Source organism: Corvus kubaryi, unplaced genomic scaffold, assembly GCF_017639235.1.
Source record: "Corvus kubaryi isolate FWS band 111438036 unplaced genomic scaffold, C.kubaryi_AGA036_p1.0 133, whole genome shotgun sequence".
NCBI lineage: Eukaryota > Metazoa > Chordata > Aves > Passeriformes > Corvidae > Corvus > Corvus kubaryi.
This window is the reverse complement of record NW_024580667.1, coordinates 12,028,998-12,053,384: the sequence shown is the minus strand read 5'-3', so window position 1 is coordinate 12,053,384 and position 24,387 is coordinate 12,028,998. Positions and strand designations below refer to the sequence as shown.

Genomic DNA, 24,387 nt, shown 5'->3' with positions numbered 1-24,387 from the left:
TAAAAGAGGGCCTCTTGATGCCAGAAATTTTAAGACAGCTTCCATCTCCTGTCTACGTGGGTTTCAGTGTGATTCCAATATGATAAGCAGTTCATACTCAGAAGAAGCATCCTCAATCTGAGAAACACTGAAAAAAACGTAATTGTGAATTTTAAAAATAAGCTTCATTCCATGAAATATTAAATTTTCAAAGATATTATGGGGCAATAAAGCCCATTTAATACATTAAAAAATATTATTTTTTTTGTAACTAGGATTCAACCATACTGCATACATACCAACAGCCAAATCACTGTGAAAAGATTCTTTTCTTCTAGAAAACTTTGAAATCCAAACAAACACAAAATCTTAGACAATACCTGAGCTGGTTTTTTTTGGATCTTCTCTAATCCAATCCTACATCACTATAAGCCACAGGAAATTTGAAAGATATTATCCTTAAGCTCGTCAGCTTTACAATGTGACAAAACTTCAAGTAACAGCAAATTACATAGTGTGATGGAATCCCATCACATAGGAAAATACAATATATTCAAGTATACCTGTACCCTATTAAATGGCTATTTCAACATATAAAATTTATAAATTAAGTACCTCATCTTTTGTAAGTCAGAAACTATTACTCATTGAAATGACACATGCTTTGTCAATCTGAAGAGAGACAAAAAGAGCAGTTAACAGCTTTCAAAAAGAAACCATAGTTTTTCTACTGCTGTTTGCAACACCTAGCTTTTTTTCAGAATTTCACCATTTGTTACGTTTCAAGAAAAAAGACTTTTCTCTTTATGTGTCTTTACGTGCTGAAGTTTCCACCCCCCTATCAAAAAGCTTCCCTGAAATTAGAGCAAATGCTTGAATTAGGTCAGCCACAAAAGTTACAGTTAGGAAAGTACAAGAACTTCTGCCATTTTACCTACACCAACGTTTCACTTTTTTTTATTCTAGCAGTTCTGACCTTTACAGGAAACTCAGCTGAAAACATTTGAGGAAATTGCTGCAACCTTTTCCGTGACTCTAAATGAAACAAAATGCTATTTTGTACTGCTGCAGGTACAAAATCCTAAAGTCAGTACTTCATTCCTCAAAGCTGTTGGGAGCCATGAAAAATTATGAGAAAAATCACTATCAGACTATAAGGTGATTTATCTGTGGCTTCCATATAAGGGGAACAACAGTTCTTGCATCCTGGGAGCAAGAGGTTTAATCAAAATCAAAGCTTTTGAAAAAAAGACGCATACTGAAAGAGTTAAAAGCTAAGAAATAATGAGTCTTTCACAATTCAAAAGTCTGCAGCATGTGCCCTGCTTGAAGACAAATACGGGAGCAGGAATAAGAGCCCAGAACCATACACAGCCAAGAGGAAACAACACAACACCTTTGAATTATCAAAAGATGACAGTGGAAATGTGAGGAGCACTTTGACCCCTCTGACATACAGAATGCTTTTCCTTCAATCCCTTTTCTCAAAACCATACTTTACATTTCAAGAGACAAATACCACCATGATTTCCTGCAAACAAATGTCTGTAACTTCAAACAATATGTGAGTTCAATTATCAATTTATATTAAATGCCTCTAAAACTCTGCTGGACAGTACATCAATTCAATATTTAGTCCTCCCAAGAAATTTCCTATGATATTTTCACTAAAATGAGTTAAGGGTTATGGAAAAATTATAAATGTGCTCAGTTAGAAACATAACTCTGATTTTCAAGAATCTTGTAGTTCTAGTATAAATAAACAATACACCCTGAAGCGAGGTTGGAACAAACTTTCCCAGCAACTGAACTAGAATCAAGACAAAAATTATTTTCAACCAGAAAGATGTTGCCAGCACTAAAATACAATATACTTTCATAGCATGAGCTTTACTTTCTGTAAAAAGCAATATGACAACATTTCAGGGACAAATAAGAAACTACCTAGCTTTTCTTTTCCTGGTTTCTGCAATAGTAGCCTTTAGTTTCTCTTTCCAGGGCAATACCAGGTCCAAGACACAGAGGGAGGACATGGGACCTTCAAGCACTGTGATCAAGACTGAGATCTCCCCATCAGCTGGTCATGACAGGAGACACTCCCCAGTGGCTCTGTCAGCAAGCAGAGGGAGAAGGATGGTTTGGAGATTGTTCTACCTTAGCAGTGATCCCCAGCTTCTAAGAGAGGCACAGATCCCAAACTGCTACTGCACACATCCTCTGAGCTTGTGACAAAAGATACGCTCTTGTTTCACTGCTGCACGATTCCACATCCTCTCTTCTTTTTCACTATCAGCTTATCCCAAATTTATAGGAAACGTTCCCAGCTGTCTGTCAGACATGTGATTGAGGAAAAAAAAAAGACAGGGTTAGAGTTCATGAGCCTCCAGGTTTGTGCTAGTACCACCTAGTCCTGGGGTTATTTCTAACCACAGCCTCCTAAACCTCTCCGGTTTTTGTATCTAGCCTTTAAAATCAAGTCTGTTTCTGCGGCTCACATGACTTCTATCTGATTTACAGCTTGATAGAGAAAAGTGTTATTTGCTCAGGAAGTTTTACATACTGAACAATGTATCTACTCTAGCAGAACGGGCACCTTAAGGATGAGGACTCTGACCTGCTTTACCCTCCTTTGTTTTTCTTGTTGTGTTACATAAAACAGATGCACTGATTTGCTCTCTCCCAGCACAAATGAAGCCTTGAACACAGCCAGAAGTGCTGCTTTCGTGGCTGCTCAGGTAAGCCCATAGTGCCACCCTTGCTTCTCAGATGGAAGGGTCTTATGAACACTGCAAAGCTTCATGTCAGGACACTGTTCCACTATTTATTGTACACCTAGAACCAGCCTGCACAAAGATAAATTCATTACACAGCTTTAAGTAAAGGCTTCTACAGCCCATCTGTCATGTCCATTGTTCTTAGAGCATTTAAATATTCATTTTAGTACTAATTTTATTTATAAACTTTACTTATTACAAAGGTCATACCTCAAACATTTGAGACAATAGTGGGGCACCTGAAAACATCCATGTAGAAAAATTAATGCGTCAGATTTAATCCAAACAACTGGCAACAAACAAATTTACTATGAAGTGACAAACCAGCAGTTGTTATGAAAAAAACATTAATTCCTGCATCCAGTGTATTCTACATTAACCACAAAAGTACTGCACTGACGGCACAGTGCAACCTGCTTGGGCTTAAACTGCTGGTGACTTCTCTGTGATATCCTTGTGTGAACTCTCCCTGTTTATCCCAGCAGGAGATGCCCATGCTACAATGCCCTCCCTACCACAGGAGACCACACTGTGCCACACTTACATCCTCTGCTCCTCTTCTACACATCAATAACCAGTCTACTACAGCAAACTCAAGCTCCTCTTTTAAAGAATCTCCACATTCTTCCTTTTTTGATACAGATTTGTTGTGTCTTTTGCACATCTTTCTGATAAGCAAAGATCTTCTGGATAGGATTTACACTCTTACATATGTAGAAAGCCTTGTGCTTTTAGAGAGATGAGTGCATGCTTTGTAATAAAATTAACAAAACTCTCAGATTTGTTGAGTCTTATGCAATCTTTCAGCTCTGCTTTTCTCTGAACATGTGTGTTTCTGCATTCACTCAGTTCAAGAAATCTTGTTCCATCCTTTAGCCTCACACTTCATATTTCAGTTCAAAAGGAGACAGCTCATATTTACCTATACCAATTAGTTTACTGTGGTTTTTTTAATTACCAAAAAAAAGAAAAGATTAAAGAAACATGGGGGAGGCAGAGGGGGAAGGGAGATGGAGGCTACAAGAAACAGCAAGGAATACAACAGTAAGAAAAGTGGAGAGCACCTTGTAAAACAAACAATCACAAAACACCACCTGTCTCAGAGAAAGCCAGGAAGAAAAAAGAATACACCCTCTGCACATTGTGGTTTGGGTTTTGGAGACGTGCTTGGCTACATCAGTGATCAGCTTTGCTACCACCAAAGCAAGCAATTCATTACATCCTAATGCACTTAACAGATCAAGACTGAAAATTATAACTGGAGCAATAAAAGAAGGGAAATAGGAAAAACATGGTGTGCTGGATGCCACTCCAAGCCACTTGATTCGTCCTGACCCATTTTTTTTCAAATGACAGTACCGCTCTCTGAGGCCTCACAACCTAGGTGTAAGCAAAAGCATAACTGATGAACAGACACAGCAGATGGCAGGAAGCACAAAGAAGCAGAAGCGATTGGCACAGGCCGGGTGCATAAGCACTCTAGCATTTTGTAAGCACTGTGACAAGACACCTCTAAGGAAGACTTTGAAAAACAGTGAATACATTTGTTGATCTTTATGTGCAGGTTCCCCAAAGTAGGTGAGAAGTACAAAAGCAGAAGCTTGTTATAAATTTATTTAAAAGGTGAGGAAAACCAAACCCGTCACCTTGTCACCAGAACAGAGAGACACACCATCCATGTATGAGACACTTGAGAGATGATGACCCAAAGACTCTAAGATTTACAGTAGGCAAGTTGCAGAGCTGACATGGACTTTGCATTTCAGAAACCTCCCAGAGAATCACACTGTATGACTGCAGCGGGTCTCACAGCCTGCAGATGAACTGGAAGCAACTTCCTGATTTCATACTGCTGTAGAGTTGTCTGCTAACACCTGCCCATGAACCCCTGCAGTATACACTCCTTCCCAGTTTTAATCTGGGGCTGAGAATTTGTTTTGTTTTACATATTTGCAACATATGTGAGTACTGGGATTAAGGGCAAAAGGCATTGTTGCCATGGGGAAGGTGTTTGACAACCAGACTCTTTAACTGGCACCCTTCTCCCCCATCTCTACAATCTTCATGCCAATAGATGGCCAGCCAGGCTTTTATCAGCTGGAACTCCTGCCTTGCACCTGTGTTTGGCAACAGCACAGTGCATTTGTGTGCATTTCAGCCACGCAGTGTTCTCAGCACATCCACACACACATCTGTGCAGGTGCTCCTCCCTGCATCCTTGAATACTGTGGGGAGGCACAAAAGGTGCTTCTCAGCCATCCTCCCCCCAGTCCAGCTCCAGCAGAATGAAATTACTCAAGCAGTTTCAAATAAAAATAAATTTCTTCACACAAAAGTTCCATTTTTGTCCAGCTATTAGAAGCATTGTTAACTTTGCCTGAAAGTGCAATGTCATTCCTCATTTCTTTGAGTAGAGAGTGGGATATGCAAGAATTTAGCACGCTAACAGTTTTTCCCCATAGAAACCTGGCCTTATTAAAAAATGCATCAGACTACAGTTTTAGATGGTGAAAAATGGATATTTCGTGTAGTAGAAATATTTCTGCTGTCAGTATAAAAAACTCCGTGCATATTAGCACATAAAGCATACATATCTATATAAGAAGCTTATAATATGTATAAGAAACTACTGTTATAGTTATGTTCTTTCTCACAACTATACCAATTTGAAGAGATGACCAATACAGAAAAAAGCGACGACATATATTCTTAAGAAAAAAGTGCTGGGAGACATTATCACAAATTGTAACATGTTAGATAGATAGCAGATAAGCTATCTCTATGACACAGACAGATTTAGAGAGAGACAAAGTCACATAAATCCTTTATGCAAAATCCTATCACAAACCAGATGATCCTTAACAGCAGGATTTTCTAATGAGAACATTAACTGACTCACCCAGTATCTTGCATTCTCTGTTTAAAATCATATGGAAGGTTTTTTTATTAAATGATTTATCTTTTCTAAATGATGTTGTACAGTGAAAGAGAAACAACAACAACAAAAAAACCCCACACAAATGGAAAGGAAGTCACTGAGCTACACAAAAACATACAAAATACATAAAATACAGCTGGCACAGAATTTCAAAATTTTCATTTCAACCACACTTAAAAAAACCTTGGTGATGGTCCAAACAGCCATTTTTCTATCCAATTAGCAAGTCACAAAAAACTGTACAAATTCCTGTAGAGGTCTTCAATCACATAATTCTGCATTATAGAATGAAGAACTGTGCCATAAAAAGGTTAGGGCAAATTACAGAAATTCCTATTGTTCTTTGACAGACCTCTCATCAAATATTCTATTGAACCAACACATTGCTCAACCCTCTGCAGTATATATCTATTAAGGTTATGCAGAGAAGTCCACTGAACCTGCATAGGGAGGGCAAGTGTTGGGTAATTCCACTGCATGTAAAATTAAAACTGAGATTCTTGAAGATGAATCACTATCTTAAAAGAGTCCCCTCAAACAAGCTGAGATTTTTTCAAGACAAAAACCAGGGACCATGAAAATATTTAGATAGAAAGATAGTTACAGCATTACAGGATTTTTAGGGCTTTGTTTGTTTGTGTAGCCAGTTGTATGAAAGCTTGCAGGAATTAATGAAATAAGAAACCTGGATTAAATCAGGGTTAATGAGATCAGGAGTAGGCACATCATTATTCAAATCACACACCATGTGAATAGTATGCACTGCCAGACTTGTAAATCAGAGATTAGAATTTAACACTCTTCCTTCTGCAGTCTGACAGTTTAGGGCTAGAGGTCTCTTTATAAATATTGCTGGCATCCACCTGCCACAGCTTCACAAGACAATGTATTATGATTCCAGTTTTTCCTGGTGCTAAGTACCAACAATTTCAAGATGTAACCAATGGCAGAAGCAGTTCCTCAGCACTTCTGACAGTCATGTTCCTCAAGTCTTACAACCCTTGCAGCTGTCAAGCAAAATTTGTTATTTAATTATTTTCCATCTTAATTGGACCTTTCTTCCTGCAAACATTACAGCAGGTACAGGTTAATTCATGTAGTTTGGAATTGGGCGATATACCTTATGGATTCCTTTTTGTCTGGATAGCCTTTTGAGTTCTGGCATGTTGCTGATATGCTCAAACCCAGCGGAAGTTTCTTAGGGGAAAAAAACCCCAAACTGTATGAAATGAAAAGATTCAGAACAATTTTAATAATCCCCATTAAAAGATGTCCTGGAACCATGGAAATTCCTTTATAAAATGTAGGTCACATGTTTCTTTGGAGGTATTAGACTTAATTCTAGAGATCTGATATTTAGAGAAGATAGCCCTATTCATAAAATCTTAGTAGCTGGGAAAATTGACCCAAACCTTAACCAATGGGTCTCAAAAAGCCTCTAGAAATGCAGCAGCTGTCCTCTACACTTGAGACTGTTTTCTCTTAGTAGAGTGGAGGTCGCAGGACAAAGATTTTCATAGTAGAATTTTTTAGGCTCTTCATATATTCTGTCTGCTCTTTTACAGCTGGGAAAAAAAGAAAAAGGAGGGGAAAGGAGATGTATAGGTCAAGCTATTCTAGCAAAACGACCTCCTATATCTTGGTTTTATCCAAGAGAAAAGAGGTATAAAGAATGCAAATAGAAGAAATAACCATGCTCAACACTGATCCAGAACAGCAGAGAGCGTTGCTCAAGACTAAAAAATGTGTGATGGGTGCTACAACTGCTTGAAAGAGTTTGATATACCATTGGTATTTGTAGGAGAGGTGCAGCCTAGCGTCATAGATGGGAGAAGATTTGGTGACCACAATCCTCACCTCAAATTACTTAATCTCATAGTTACTCAATGTTTGCAAAAGAGATTGGCATGCTACCTTTGAAGTCATGCATCATACTGAAACTACCTTTGCAGTTTCTCAATCTAGTTTTTATTCAGCCATCATGAAACTTTAAACAAAGCTGCATGGCTATCAGAGCCACACAGGCTTACTGGCTTGTATTACAAAACAACCAAAACTGTATAGGACATATAATGGTCAAGTCCACATGAGAAAAAATGATGTGTACCTGCTTAGCACACTCAGCAGGTTTCCTGTTCACAGACAAGTTGCATAAGAAAGTATGATCTTTATTTGGATAAGTCTCCTTCCAAGCAGAGACAGCTATTTTATGGTTTCTCCCAATGTACCATGTGGTACCAGTATGCTTGAGGCTCATTGTTACTGTAAATAAGATAGAGGTAAAAGAAAAGCACTGATTATGCAGTTCTGTTGAGGGGAAATGAAAGTTTAAAGATGAGAGTTAAAGAAAGAAAGCAGACAGCAGGTGCATAGGAGTCATCAAGGATGATGAACTGGTGCAGTCTGACCATATATAAAGGCATATTGGAGCTCCAGAACTGAGTCCTCTGAACCCGTTTGCCTTGCTGAGCATCACTGAATGATGATGCAGATGATGCAGACTGATTCAGCCAGCAGAAACAAGATTTCAGCATCTACAAATACCCAGGGAAATTTCCTTTAGGTATTTTTAAATTTAAAAACTTAATACATTAGTTTTCATTTTTACCTTTAAACAAGAATCAAGAGGGAAAAGTTGCATATGTCATACGTAGAAGAAAGACCTATTTTTTGATCTAAGCATTAACAATTCTTTTTACTCACCAATTTATCAAGAAAATATTTATTCATTTTGAACATTTGATACACTCCTGGTCTGAGTATTGTGACCTGAGGGAAGACACTGAGTGTTACTCCTCTGTGTTGAAGAGGACTCACCTACATTTCCAGCAGACTTTAGTGCAACTTTAACTATTAAACTGCTATGACTCCAATTATATATATGCAGATCTATGCCTTAAAATTCTAAATATTGACTTATACAATTCTCAGGATGACAGGAAAAATGACAATATATGACTTAGATTTTGTTCCCCAAGAGCAGCCTTCCTTGAAAGTAGCTCCCTGTCATAAAAGATAAATGTGTATGCACAATACAAATCACAGAAAATTAAGACAATCATTGGATAATTAATATAAATACAAATATCTCTTGAAAAGAATGGGGAGAAATCTCACTTAGCAGAAGGAGTATCCTTCCATTTGTAGCAAATATTGAACTTAAGAAGTTTCAGGCAAAGCAGAGAAATTTGCCAGGCAATTCATAAGAGTACTCTATCCACCCTGCTCCTCAACTGTATTTTTTACTGGGGAGGCAAAAAACAACACTCCTTCTTCTAGATACTCTGATATCTTCTAGAAATTACAGGATATTCTAGATGTATTTAGATTTAACCTCCTTCACTGCAAAATGCTTTAAGTTCAGATGTAGGGGTTTTTTACCTTTACAGTATTAAGCTTGACAGCACAGCATAAACCATTTCTTCCGTTGTTTTCATTGGGAGCCCTTCTTGATGCATTTCCTTCAGGCCAAGGAGAACACTTATACTCAGGCAGTCCTACTGATTTTAACAGGCCTCATCAGGAAATAAAGTTTTTAGGCCCATTCCTCAGGAAAAACAAGACCTCAAACCTCTCAGCCCTTCTTACACTTTGCATGCACATTTCCTCTCCTCTGTGATCCACTAAATGGGGAAATATTGAGAAATAAAGAAATTATCTAGGAGCAGCCACACAGCAGTGGTTTAAAGAAACACCCAAACATAGATGTGCTCTATTTTGTAAACAGCATACTCATAATCCCAAATCAACTAACAGACTCCTTCAAGAAAGTCATTAACCCCTCTAGACAAGGGCTGTGGCGGACACCTCCCAGAATTCATGGGAGTGGTGGCCTGGGAACAGATACCGCTGAAAAGGAAACAGAGCTGAACACACATAATACTACACTGAAAAGTACAAAAGGCAAAGCTATGCCTTTTTATCCCAGAATAAAACTGCAAAGAAACAAGGCCCATTGAGGACATTCTGCTAGAGGAAGAGGAAGATGAATACAGAGCAAACAAGCAGCAAACAGATCCAAGGGCCTGGGAAGAAGCTTGAAATCCACAACTGAGAGGAAACCCCACACAGGGCTGGGGAAATGGAGCACAATTGTAAACTGACGCTACACAAACTGGTTTGGATGTGTCTGCACTGCTCCACACAACACAGAAGTGCTCAGGGGCAGAGGTGGCTCTCACTAACCTATAGGCAGGGGGAAAAGCAGACTTGTGAAAGGTGAGCAGTGTCTCAGTGCATCAGTGCACCTGCTAGTGATGAAAGCAGGTAGCTGTAGCAAGTACCCATTTAAGGGAATGAAACTCATACATTCCCATAACAGTGTCTCCATTTAGCCTTCAGTCACTTAAAGAAAACGGGCTGACCCTACATTTGGTCACTTTTCATCCATTTTCTGTCCCTCTGTCATGTAAGTGCTGCTGCTCAGTCAGTGACTACTGCATTGAATTAGTGAGTATTTGCAGGTACTTTCAGACCTAGGCATTTTCAACACATATTTCATTATCTACCATCAATGCTAACACTAAATTTAAGTTGTCACATGGAAAGAGTTTGTTTGCTTTGGAATTAATTTTTTCTGAAGTACTTAACAGGGTGTGAACAGTGACAAGAGTCACATGAGTACACTGAACAGCCGAAGTGCTGGGGAAAGAGCCTTCACCTATAAAGGGGGGAGGCGAGTAACTAGCCTGGTCAAACGTAGTTGGTAATTACTAGTTAATCTGCTAAGGCCAGATATTCTAGCAGCTACAAGAAGCTCCTAAACCAACAATTTAAACACTCTGAATCCTTAAAAATCATGTTTATCTTTCTTAATATGTTTTTTTAAAAAAATCACTTGCTTCCTCATCTAAATAAGCTTTATCTCACACTCGCTGTGACCAAGCCCACACAAATAAACATTCAATACCTGGAAAAAGTCATTTAAAAAGGCAAAAAGGAAGCTTGAGTATAATAAGGGTGATGCTGGCCAAGTATTGGTCAATTCCATATTTCCTGTATTTTAAATATTTATTAAACGCACACACGAATCAAAATAAATGGTCTGGTCTCCATTTATTTACACAGTTACACAAATCCTGAAACAGAACCAACCATCCCTTAACATAAGACTATTGACAGTTTAATAGGAAGTCATTTATTTGTCATTTAGAAAACAAAGGTTGGAGACATAGGTAATCAAAACAAGAATTTCAGCTTCCTTTCTCCCTCTTTATCCCACAGTACAATATTTCGTCCTCTCATGTTCTCCTGTACCTCATAACTCTGCCTTCAGTATGACAGTTTCACACATCAGGGATGAAAAATAAAGCTGTTTGGTTTTCAGTAACATGAAATTCCCTCTCATACTTCCAAATTTTGTTTTATTCAAATCTATTCACAAGATACGTACCAGCAATTCTCAGGGAAATCCTATATATCTACTTATTTGTCTTAGTTTATCTCTTAAGTTCTTCCTACTCAAAGTTTAAATTTCAGAAGTAGTTTTCTATACAAAGATGCTTCTAAGGCCAGAAAATAAGACTCTTTCATTTAGTCGCTCAGGTTTCCTGGTCACATCAAAATATTTACCCAGATTTCTGAAGTGCACAAGGAAAACTGGAAAAGCATACTATTCCCTTTCCACAAAGTCACAACTCTGTCCTTGTCTTTGGATATTTATTTTCATTCACTCAAAATCTGGGGCAGTTAGCCACAAACTACATTTTCCAGCTAAGTATTGTAAAAACATTGCTAACCCTGAATTCGGTAAGAGTCTGCTGAATACTTTTACTAGCTCTTCAAAACTAATATTTTTAAAACAAGAGAAAAAAATCTATTAAATAACAAGAATTATCATGACTACTTGTCTTGCATTCTTAATTCACAAACACACACACACATCTCATACACAATAAGGTTAACTGAAAGAAAGCAGAGAAAACTAGAATCAATCTCCACAGTGTATTTCTAAAAATAATTAATTTTCAATGTACCCTCTGGAGGACACAGCTAAATTTTACTTCCACTCTCTTCTCACATCATGTTTTTAAATTTCTTTCCTTATTTTAACAGTATGAGATGTCCAAAAGTAAAGATGCCCTGAAGATTATTTTGACGCAAAATATTTTCCACGCTCTGCTGTTCTATAATGAATAGTGTCTTAGGACATTATTTTGTGGAAATGAATACCAAAACTGTTCAGTGTATTTAACATTTTTTAAAAATCTAAATCACCATAGTATATGTAAAATCCTTTTGATAATGTATAAGGCAAGAGTGTACTAAATTGACATTCATTTATACGTTGTTTCATTTTGTAAGCTTTATTTCGTAAATCTAATATTATCCAGTTAAGTGGATGCTTTAATGTAATTATTTAAAAAAGAACACTCTGATTGTTTTGATTCCATTCCCCAGTCACTGCTTGAATGGCTTTCTGTTGGATACATTAGAAAATTACCATCATCACCAGTAGAAATTCTGTCCAAATGGATTTTAAGAGAAAGCTGGCAAACCTAGCTGATGCATGACACTTGTGGGAAGTTGTCCAGATTTTTTCACATCTTCTTCTTGAAAAAGCTATCCCATTTAAATGCTACAAAACATGGAAGTGTTTATTTAGATTTTAATATGTTGACCTCAATTCCATGCTTGTGTGATCCAGTATGAAGCAGAAGTAGCAACACTGACATCATGAGCATCACCAGTAACTCTGCCCAGGCAGTAACAACAGCCAGTACCTGGCTGAAAGAGTTGAGAAGCCTTCGATTTGCAGAGCAGAGAGCAGTGACTCAACCAGGTTTAATAGTACAAGAAAAACTGCTTGGTGGCTCTCATACTGTCACTTCACACATGAAAAGCCAGCCTTATACATTTGTAAGGACGTTCCTAGCAGCAGAAAAGTGTATTAGACATGACATTTTGTTCTTCAGAGGAAGAAAACTCAGAGTTGCACTATCCAGATGTCAGAGAAAACAAACATACAGAACCCAAGAGCACCTGTATCTGACCACAGCCAGATGTCACTTTGCCCGTTGCAGTGATGTCACCCTTACCACTGTAATATTCTCAAGTCATTATCTTTATAACCCTTTATGCTGCATGTGTATCCTCCTGAAACACTGAATCTCAGGATGGCAAGCACTAAAACCACCATAAGATACTGTATCACTACAGACTGTCAAGAAAAAAATAAGCCCCAAAAGCTGAAATACGGGTGTGAAAATGCACGTTTTATTCACCATATAACTGTACCAAGCTGATGATCATTTCTAAAGCAGGCTTTTATTTCAAACAGCTGGAAATTAAAATTCAAAGATATTAGAACCAGCCCCAAAGCCTGTACACAATCAAAGTTCATTTTCTATCAATCCATTTGCTTGAGGACAGAAGAAAAGCAAAAGCCACTTGTGCAGCTCTTATTGCTACATACCCTCAAGGGAGTGAAATCAGCTCTGCTAACTGAACAGCCATCAAAGCCTGTAAGGTTTAACTAAAACACAAAAAAAGTCGAGGAATCCTCAAAATGGGGGTGGGATAGGGCACAGGAATGAAGACAAATAAGAGGGAAAAGGAAACTTAGCAACATGTAATGCAGGTAAGGAGCCCTTCAACATCAATGTATTCTGCCTTCCCACACAGCACTCTGCCTTCCACCCTCAGAAACTATAGAGGGTACTCTGTAATCCTGTTTGTTTTTAAAAGGAAGCACATATGCTGAATTAGAACCAAGACCTACTGAAAATGTCTGAGACTGGGAAGAAATACTCCAAACACATTTGCACAGAGTATTGATCTTTTATCCAATGAAGTCCAGTCAGTTTTTTCTCTGGTGTGTTGAGGTACTCTCATAAATTCACAGCTAGAGTAACTATGCAAGAAAGCTTCCAGAGAGGCTGGGGACTGGGACAGGCTGCAAAACAGCCTCTGAATTTCCTTAGACTACAGCAGAGTCCTGTAAACACCCTTTGTTACAACAGCTCCTTTACAGCCTGTAAGTATGCATTAAAATAATAGGAGGCTGTGCTGTTGAAAGGGGGAAAAAATACAAATTCTAAAATTACAGGTGTCTACAATAATATAGTAACAGCTCTGGCTACCAAGTTTCACCTTATTTTATGTGGTACTTGAGAAGAAATAGAGTTTGTCACCACAACTCCATATTCCTATAACAAACAAGGCTTAAAAGAAGAGGGAAAGTGGGGAACTTAAGTAATTGAAAAATGAACTGGACACTTTGAACTGGGTATTAATAATCCAGCAGGTTGGGCATCAGCTCCAGTCAAAGATCTGGCTGTGGAAAGCGAAACTCTCTCCCTTGAAAATCAAGTCAGTCCATAGATTAGGCTGCTAAATACAAAACATGTCCTAACAGAGCCAGAAGTCTGGCAAACCAGGCACTGGGTCTAGAACAGCAGGAACACATAAATCAGCAAGCACTGGTAGTCTACTGTTTACAAAACTCAAAGGGGAAGGGAGTGAATTTGCAAATTATTTTTTCTCTAATATAGATAGGTAAATTTAAATAAAAAACACATACAAAGAGACAAATTTCTTACTAACTATGACCTGTTCCAGGTCATAAGTCAAAGTAGTAAGAAAGAAAGTAAGAAAGTAACCTGCCTAGTTACTTTCCTGAGATCCCTGCTCCTCAAGGATAGCAGTTACAGCACTGCATGACAGCTGCAGGTCAAAGTTAGCACCTGTACTTTCTAGTGAAAAATAATTAGTATCTGCAACTTTGTACATATGGATTATGAGTGGTAAATACAGGAAAGGCTTAACTCCATTATATCACAGTACTGCAATGAGCAGGAGGGGCATATTCACAGCAATTCTCTCCTAGGGTTACACACAGAGTATTCTCAATCTGATGCACAGATCATTTCTGTAAGATATTACTTGTGAAAACAAAGGTATAAGGAGTTAAGAAGTACAGTGAGCTGCATAGATTACTTCCTAGCAGACCAAGTACCAAGCTACCTATTCAGTAAGCTTTTATTTTTTTTACTTTTAAGTGTACATTTCTTCTATCAGCATATACTGTACACTTAGTCACAAGTACTTACCTGCCTTGGGAAAAGGTTTGATGTTACCCTGTCCTTCTCCTGCACTCCGTGGGGTGTAACCACTGCTATACTTTTGGTTTGTCCTACAGTTTTCCAAGGTAGAAAACTAAATGCAACGCAGCCACCTCCTCTGTCACATTTAAATTATAAGTGACAGCTTACTTGGAAGACCTAATTTAAGAAAGAAAACAGGCAATTTGAATAAGGCAGAGGAGGTTGGACTTTCTTTTCTCAAAAATTCACAATGATTTTTCCTGAGTGAAAAATATCAAGTAAGGAGTCAACAAGATTAGATAACAGCCAATTTTCATACAAATAAATGGAAGAAATGACATTTATTGCATCAGACAATGCAATCACAGCCTATAATAAAGACCAAGATGGGCACTGGAACTAGATACTCAAAGTATTTCTTCAATATTCAAAGCATCAAGCCCAGAGCTGGTAGGTTATGCAACATCATACAGAAAACAACAAAAATGGTTTAAAGGCAGTTTTATGCTCCCATTTTGAGAAGTAACAAGAAACACTCCAGTGACGGGTTAGTTCAGAAGAGCCTGTCCTTCTCAGCTGTTGATTACTGGTGAGTGCTGGGAAAAGGGCATTGGACAAGACACACCAGGACTACAGCAACTCCTTCACGTTCAAACCGTAACCTCTGTTCCCATGCAGGGAGGATGTACTGATGTCCATGTACAACAGTACATCATGTACAACATGTACCACATGCATTGATTTGAGGCAAGCAGCCTGTGCTTTCTTTGGTTACCTGCAGAAGACCAAGTCCTGCAGTCCTACTACATTACCTCACTAATGCAACACTTATGCACAGGTGCAATTGTTATCTGAGTATTTTCAGTTCTTTTGCCACAACCTTTTAAAAGCTAGGGCAGCCCTCAGTTTTGCAAAGTGAGCTTGAAAGAAGTGAGAACTAAGATCACCATGCTATATAGAAGAGGTACAATCCCTTCCATTACACACAGAAAGGAACTCCAGTTGGCACAAGAAAGGAAAACAAACGTATTTTTAACCAAAAGTTTTGAATTTAGATTTAAATAGCTGTTACCTTTTCCAGCTGCTAAAGCAACACAACAGATGACTTGCAAGCCATAAACCAGGACATACATTTTTAAGCTTCTTTTCAAAATCTGCAGACTAATTTCTTATTCCATCATGCCGAAGCTCTTAAAGCATACATGTAGAACTCAAAGGGAGAGCCCTGTCCTTCTCTCTTCCCCAAGGTACTAATTGGAATGTTCCTCTAGGCCCAAGCCTAGCCATGTGTCTGAAGCAGGTATCTCCACACTTTATTGGCCGTAATATGGAGCAAGCAATACTCAAGAGTTCTTCTGCTGGTCTTCAAGATATCCATAAGACCCAACTACTCATGCAAGTTTGCATGAGTAGGCTAGGCTTTTTCCTTTCAGGAGTTTGGGGAGGGTTTTTTAAAAGTCTTTGTTACTAGGTATGAAGGTTTAGATTCCACATAGCAAAAAAATTCTAAATCCACCAGGAAATGCACTCTAAGCTTTCTTACTGCACTCAGAGTGGAGCTGCAGGGACAATCAAATTGCTAACACAGACCCAGGAACCCAATCCTACAGCTTAAAAAATGTGCTGAATTGGTGAAAGGCTGCCAGACACCCGGGATCATTGTGAGCTGCCATGGTTACTAACTGGGGTTTAGTTCTGCAGGCTCTAAACACCACCGTGCATAGAACCAGCTATAGAGTTAATTAGTTACAGAGAAAGGAAAAACTTGTGTGGCAGAAGAGGAATCTCACATGGACAGTCATCTGCAGCTTAACTATACGGACTTTCCATAACCCTTCCAAAACAAGCATAGAAGATATCAAAGTTATGGCCCGTCCTTTCAGTTCTTAAGATCTATTTCAGGATATTATCTCCAGTTTTTCCATCCCCAGACCCCCAATTACTCTACTTCAAATAATTTCTGAGGCACAACAAGGGACATCTCACTGCTTCTGCTTCACAATCCTGTCAGCACATCTGACAAACGCTTCAATAAAATAAAAAAGGAGAGGAGAGGGGGAGCTAAAACTAAAAATGGGTGAAGGTGGAGTTAAACAAAGTGAAGTAAGATATTGGCATCATATTTTCAAGAAAAGCTCATCTAAAAATAATACAAGAAGAAATATCAAATAATTTAAAAGGTCAACCAACAGAAAATGCATTTTATCAGTTATGTTCTTCACTATTAACTCATCAGAGCTTTGACAGATCCTGCTCAGCTACATCACTTCTGAGACCTTTGCAGTTAACACTAGGCTGCTTCAGGACGGCCTCCACCTCCTCCTTCTCCTCCTCCTTTTAAATGATTTTCAGAAATACCATACAGTATGCCTAATAGGTGAATCACAGATTCTTTCTATATGCTCTCAAAGACAGGCAAATTAATTTTCTTCAGAGTAATCAATCTTATTTAAGTAAACAGACAACTCCAAATGTAATTTTCACTTTTTTTTTTAAAATTAAGAAAAGAGATTTCCTAAGATGGGTAAGGTATCCATAAGTGCATTTCATTACTAGAAAGTTTTTTTTAATGAGGAATAGAGCAACCTTTCCTTCAAAATTTAAAAAAAAAAAGTCCTTTTATTTTTTTAAATTATATGAATGTGGTACTTCGTGCCTAGACTACAAAAAAAAAAAGGAAAAATGAGGCAGCTGAAGTAGTTTATCTCTTCCCCACTACACATTCTGCACTATCTCCATTCCCATACAATCACAGCCACAAATTCTTCATTCAAAGTCTAGCAGAACAAAAACACACCACATGCTAGCCCACCTGACCACTTTAATACGCCTAGAACATAAATCTAGATGAGTGACACAGCTTCCCCGTGTGCCTTCAGTCCCAGTACGCACCCAGGATCTTTGGAGAGAGGCTCCCGCGCCGTCTCAGCTCAGGGGCAGCCACCTGGGCGAGCTGCAGCAGCAGCAATGGGAATGTGAGCGCAGGGCAGAAATCATTTTGTGAAGCACTGATTCCACAGAGATACCAGCCTCCCAGTGAGCCTGCTAACAAACTGGTTTCTGGCCAAACAAACTACTGCCTTTTACACAGACATCCCCTTCCAAATAACAGTGAGAGTAGAAGCAAAGTTTTAGCAAAGGTGATGAGTGTATGTGTTGTGTTCACATTAGCTGCTTCTTTCTTCATATTAGCTTTGGCTTTGCCACATGAATCTGAACATATTAAAAAAGAAAAAGAAAAAAAAAGTCTCATCTCTCCTTCCAGCACCACCAGAGTCCATAGGGTGAGGAATAAGGGTACATTGTAATTCTTTCAGTTACATGTACATAATGTAACACTTGATTCACATCGCTATTTTGCCACTTACACAGGTTACAGGATGTTTTATTTTTAAATACGCTGTAAATGTCCCTCTAACTAGTAACATACAGTAGAATCAACCTACTAGGTCATAACAGCAGCCAATTCAACTCAAAAAATGCAGTGCTGACACAGTTATCTTGGGTTTGGGGGGTTTTTTCCAATTGAAGTGGTAAGCTAAGATTCCATATAGATACAAAGGATTTCTGCTTAAGTCTCCCTCCTCACTAAGATGCTTCATCAGATCACACCTCAGCTCTCAGCTGGGCTGACAGTAGCTCCTCTCCCTCCCAGACCCAGATTCTCCATTCCCCATGCTGAGCACTCTGTGGAGGACTTTACATACCCTGTATTAAATGGCAAAATATGGTGACACAGGCCATTGAAGGACTAAAGAAACATGAGGGGTTTAAACTTCTTTTGTCTTAGAACCAGATAAAGGAAAAAAAAAACTGTAGGAGATGAAATGCATTCCCAGACTCCTGAGAGAAGTGGTAAGAACACTGAAACAACAATAATGTGTATTTTCATGAGCAGTAAGAGAGCAACCACAGATTGTGAAACAACCCTGGAGGACTTTATTATGGTGATTCAGACCCATTCACCAGCTCAAGGGAAAAACAAGCATCCTATCACCACCAGCAAAGAGTCAGTCAGTTCCCACCTTCTCACCCCAAACAGTTTGCACCATTTTGTTCTAATAACATGCAGAGGCTTTCAGAGGGAGCCCATTCCAAGTCCAGCAGATTCCAAGGATCCAGCAGTGACAGTTCTGGTTGAATGAACACACCATTCAGGACCTTGCTATTGCCAGGTCAGACAGCATGTCAGCTGGAAAGGGAAAGAATATTAAAAATAAAAATATCCCTTCATTTCCCAAAGGGGAAGCCCTCATAATGAAAAGGCTTAGAGTGATCCCTAAGTCCCCGTTCCACAGCACTTGTTGAGATGTGCTCAGACAAATAGGTGAATCCCTACATTAGACTTCATACTGTTAAGAAACAAAAAAAGGTTAACAATACTGTCAAAAGTGGAAATATTTCAACTGTGCAAGCAAGTATGTTTACTCTTTGATAACCTTCAACAACCTTTAACACAAAAAATTTTGGTTTTATTTGAAATTAAAACTATTTAGTTTCAAAATAGAGAACAACTTTAGAGCATACAAAAATTCCTGATTTTAGTTTTCATTCCTTTTTCTACTATTCATAACATCTTTAAACTGTCTGCACTGAGGAATAAATTCAAGCAGGATATTTCTAATGCAATTACTTCCCTCATAATAGTTGTGTGCTTCTAAATCTATTTAGTGGGCTCTGAAACGGTACAGATTTTGTAAGGCTCAGTACTATCTCTGCCAAGCAATGAGCAGATACAAGATATTTCAGTCAATATTGTACCTATTTGTTGCCTCAGGAGACTTTTTTTTCCCTATGGCATATAAGGAAATACATTCTGCTGTTTTGTGATTTTTTTTTCTTCCAGAAAAAAAAATGTAACCCAGCACTAACAACTTTGCATTTCAAGCTGGAGCCCTTGTATTCAAGAGCTAACAGTTTAATACGTACGTGATGCTGCACAAACTGGGAAACAAATCTACATTATGAACAGGACAAGTAGTACAATATTTTCAGGAAATAAAATTTTACTTAATTCTCATAAGCCAACTGTATAAATATAAGATGAGTCAAATGTAGAGCAAATAATTATTAATCAAATGCGTGGTACTGTTTGGCACATGGACATAAATCATACATAGAGGTAACTATGCCTCTTACTAATAATAAGTTTTATACCAGACAAATGAAATTTTCAGCTAAAAATCCAATTTATCTTTAAGTGTTTGTTGATATTTATTTCAAGCATCTTAGATGAAAACAAGGCTATAAAATTTGGCTGAGGTAGTAGTTAAAATTTTACAGCTTTTTAATAGTTTGCTCAAATTAAAAATAGGGAAATGTTTATTTTGTACAAAAACATACTTTCTTTGGTTCTGAAATATTTCCTTAAAGCTACGCTTTAAGTTACAAACAAAACTGACCTACTTTTGTCCTCTTGAAAATGTAACTTATACTGTACAAATTTCACAGGATCCCTGTAGTACTCTCCATTATTGCAAATAATTTCCCATTATAAAACCTGTGTTTATCTAAGTATTATCTTGACAATTATTTTTTAAATCTATATTACAAAATGTTTGATATTTTAAAAAAAGAAATGTCAAGATCTCCTTCTTTTATTTCTAGTAAGAACCTACTTCCAAGGGAAAAAAAAAAAGCTTAGGACAAAGTAGCTTTAGCTATCTTAAAATCCTAAACTTTCGAAAAATACAAGTTTTAACATGTCATATACAAGGAATATGCTTTGTGGTGTCCACATTAAAATCTCACAAATATGGAAAAAAAAAAATAAAAAATTAAAAAAACAACAACAAAAAAATGTACACAGCTGACAGATTAATTAAGAGTTGCTAGGATCTCCATGGATTTCATTGTCACTCACCACTGCCACATGTGCTGGGATGCTCGAGTGTGTTCACTGAAGGCTGCGAGCAGGAGGGCAGAACTCCCCTCTCACAACAGCCCCCAGTTGTGCCAAGGTGCAGAAACCAGCCCCAAGACCAAGCCCTGTGCTTCCAACAGCCCCTGGCAGTACCACAGCAAGAGGGAATCACCAAAAATCACATTGGAGGAGCAAAAGTACTGAGGAAGGAAGAGCATTTATATTGAAATAAGGACCTAGGTCAAGAGCCTGTTGGGGAAGGAAACAAGGGTGAAGCACAGCAAATTCAATGGGATAACCTGAGATGCAAGGATGGGGAGAGGCAGAGGAAACACAGAGCCAGGGGAAAGAGGAGGAGGCCTGGCATGGCTGGAAAGAATATGATAAGCTTAAGAAACCCCAGAGGTGGGAGCGAGGAAGGAGCAGTCAGACCTGACAAGGAAGGGAACATACAGGAAGGGCTGAAGCTTAAGAGTAGAAAGAGCCGGGAGGAAGGAAGGGAATAACCAGATAAGGAGCCTGAATAAGACAGTTGAAAAGGCTGAAGTGAGGCAGGAGCATTGTAGAAAAATGGTCTGCTACCCTGTAAGTAACTCAGTATGATGGCTTTCCTGAAGTGCTGCACACAATTCTGCAGCAAAGGGCTAACCACACTTAGGGAGGCAAAGCAAAGGCCTGGATCAATCAGTGAAAAGGACACTTGAAAGGAGAAATCAAAAGATTTCTGTTTGCTACATTGAAAATATGTGTGATTATTTTCTAAAAATACATCAGAGGGGAAGGAATAGTAAAATAACAGGAAGAGAAGGAACTTTTTAATCAGAAATACAAGTCATGAGAATAAATGAGCCAAGATCTCCCAGGAATAATTTTATGCTAAACAAGTGAGGAAGTTATTTGTAGTTGGGTTTTTTTGGTGGTTGTTTTTTGCTTGGTTGGGATTTGTTCTGGTTTTTTAAATCATAAGAGCAGTATCTTCAGTAACATCTAAAAAGCGAAAAATAATGTGCCTTTTTTAGATGCAAAATACCCTCAAAGCTGTGTCAAGCTAGCAAGACAAAATTCTCCCCCTAAAACAATCCCTCCATCAACACCTTTAAATCTTTCAGAGTGGAACTTGCTGTGCTGATGAGATGAGCTCTCAGAGCTGTCCAAGAGCAGCAGAACACTCACCTGAAGGCTCTGTCCCAACAGGGTTTTAAAGCTGGGGCTGCCTTTCTTCTCCCCTCCCCCCAGACAGCACCAGAGCTCATAACGTGCTCCACTCAAAAAGCACACGTGGTTCTGCTCTCTGCCAGCTTTGCTTTTAGCCTCTTAATTTCCAGTGGCTACAGCCAAAAGCAGGGAGCCAGAAAAACATGATTTACTGAGACCAGAACACAAAGACAGCATTTTGTTTTGTTTTGTTTTTAAGCTCTGTACTCTGTCTGACTTTGAAACATCTGTAATGCTTTTCTGACATTTCTGTGTACAACTCCTCCACAGCTGAAGGAAAGCAGCATTAGAGGAATGATTTTTTGCAATATAGAAATGCATTCTACTGAAAGACCTGTACACTGGAACAACAAGAGTTCTGGATCTATTCTGGGATACAGTGTAAGTCAAATGTAACACACAAGCACATCATCTACTTTGACAAGAGGTTTTGTTCTGTTTTTAACTGCTATTTAATCAGCATCCTACTCACATTTAGAGTAGATCTGCTCATACTTAAGGGTGAAGCCCTGTTTCCATTAAATTAAATAGGAATTATAGTATTGAGTGGAGACCAGAATTTTACTCCAGACAAAACATTTATCTTGGAACTACAGAATGCAGTAGTTACAATTGTTTAATCTTTCCATTCAGGAGAAAAAATGGTACAATATACCACAACTGAAAACATTCCATTTTTACTTAACCAAAGTGGTTCCAAAACAACTAGATTTTCCCTTAAGCAAAATTATCTACAAATTAACTAGAAGAAATTCATCATTTGTCAGTTGTTTGCTAGGAGGAAAAAGACACACTGGCCCCACAACAGAGAACTCCACAAAACAACTTGTACATTAATTGTATGTTTCATTCAATAGTTCCCAGGCACACTTCTAGTGAAAAAAGGCACAAAGCCATTTCACTGTTACGTATGGCATTTCGTGTAATGAATACTTTTAGTTTGCATGATTACTTTCAAAAGATCTTCTTTATAGGACCTCTAATAAATATTTAAATGCGAGTGAAAACTCCAGCTAATCCATCTTCCAGCACAAGCAGATTCCAGGCCACCCACATATCTACAATCCTTTTTGCCCTAACTCTTGACACCCAGGATATTTTATGTAATTTATGTGTAAAATAAAAATACTTCCTGTTAAAGTCACACTGTTTATAGATGTCCTCCAACCACAAACAAAGGGCTTCAGGTCTGATCACACCCAGACCTCAAGGGTTTTGTTCAAAACTGATTATTCCTTTCTTTCTCTTGCAAAGAGAATTTTGAAAGCATGTCCCTCTCTTAACCAGTTGTTTTGCCCACCTGCACATACAGGCACAGTGACAGAGGCTACTCCAAATTCATGTCTTTGCCATAGGTCAATACTAACTTTCATGTATCTTGAAAGCTTTCCCATACATCACAGTCCCCATTCTTCCACAAAGGCTGACAGTAGGAGAATGCAGGAGACCAACAGCACACAGAAAGGTACTCTCTCTCACAGGGCAGCTTCCACCTCTGGCACAAGCACTCTGAAACCAGATCAATAAGAACAATGGAAGTGACTGAGTAAGAATATCCAATCACGGTGAAAGGACTGCTTAGAATCCTCCAAACATTCCAAATGAGATTAAATCCTTCAAAATGCACCACAAGATCCTGTGTCCCAGCAAGAATTCTTTGGCATCTACTGTCTGTTTCTCTATACTCACTTTCTTAAAAACATTCCTACAGTAAAAGACATGGCTGCCTAAAATCACCCTCAGTTGTCAGCTTCCCCCACATTTTTTAGATCAATATTTCCCAGTTGTTGCAGCACACCACTGTCTAGGTTTCAGTATAGCTTCTTCTCTTCAAAAATGTGAAGAAAAAATAAAAAAGAAAAATCCCAGATGGAATTCAGATAATCAAATGTTACAAAAGGCCCTTTTCCCTCAGTAAATGCTGAGAAATAAATGCACTCAAACTTATTATCAACACATACGTCCCCACATCAACAAAATTACTTGGATTTTTTTACATTATGACTAGAAAAAATAGAAAACATATCATTCTAAAAAGTACAGTTCAGTTTAAAATGCAGCTGAAAGCTTCAAATCTAATTGTAGATTTATCCTTGTCTGTGTTACCTCCTAACTGCTGCACTGCTTTTAAGAAACGATGAAAATATATATCATGTAGGTAAAATAATAACAAAAAATTAAAAATCACAGTCTATTGCATTCACATTCTGTGAGAACCAGAGTTTTCCTGCTTGCACAGGTATTTGCTATAACACAAAGCAGCATTCAAGCATTCCATCTCTTCTGTGATAAACATAAGGCTGTATTTTCATTTCCTCACTATGAGTTTGATTCAAGCTGCTCTGCATTTAGAGCTGACTGGCAGCTCACACTGAGCACCAGCTATCTGGAGGTAACCGCTCTGAGTGGGCTACAGGCTGTTGCTCAATGGAGTGGTTTCTCTAGAGCAGAAGAGAGGGAGAGGGAAGAGGAAGTGAGAAGGGGAAGAAGCAAAGACAAAGAACTTTCACGGGTAGTAAATGTAAAGATAACGCTCTCGGAAAGTTTCTACAAACTTCCGAAGCAACCTTAAGA

The 24,387-nt window shown here is 38.3% G+C and overlaps 1 protein-coding gene across 7 annotated transcripts in view; it reads right to left on the bottom strand.

The window, feature by feature from the left end:
- SH3KBP1 (SH3 domain containing kinase binding protein 1) overlaps positions 1-24,387 on the bottom strand; it is a 214,606-nt gene that overhangs the window by 142,185 nt on the left and 48,034 nt on the right. Inside the window, exon 1 of one of the 7 annotated variants that reach the window (XM_042036750.1) lies at positions 8,395-8,436. The exons of the other annotated variants lie outside the window; for them this stretch is intronic. Coding sequence (XP_041892684.1) covers positions 8,395-8,430 — 36 coding nt within the window. The 5' untranslated portion in view covers positions 8,431-8,436. Of the gene's footprint in view, positions 1-8,394; positions 8,437-24,387 lie in introns of those variants that run through there. 7 annotated transcript variants of the gene reach the window in all.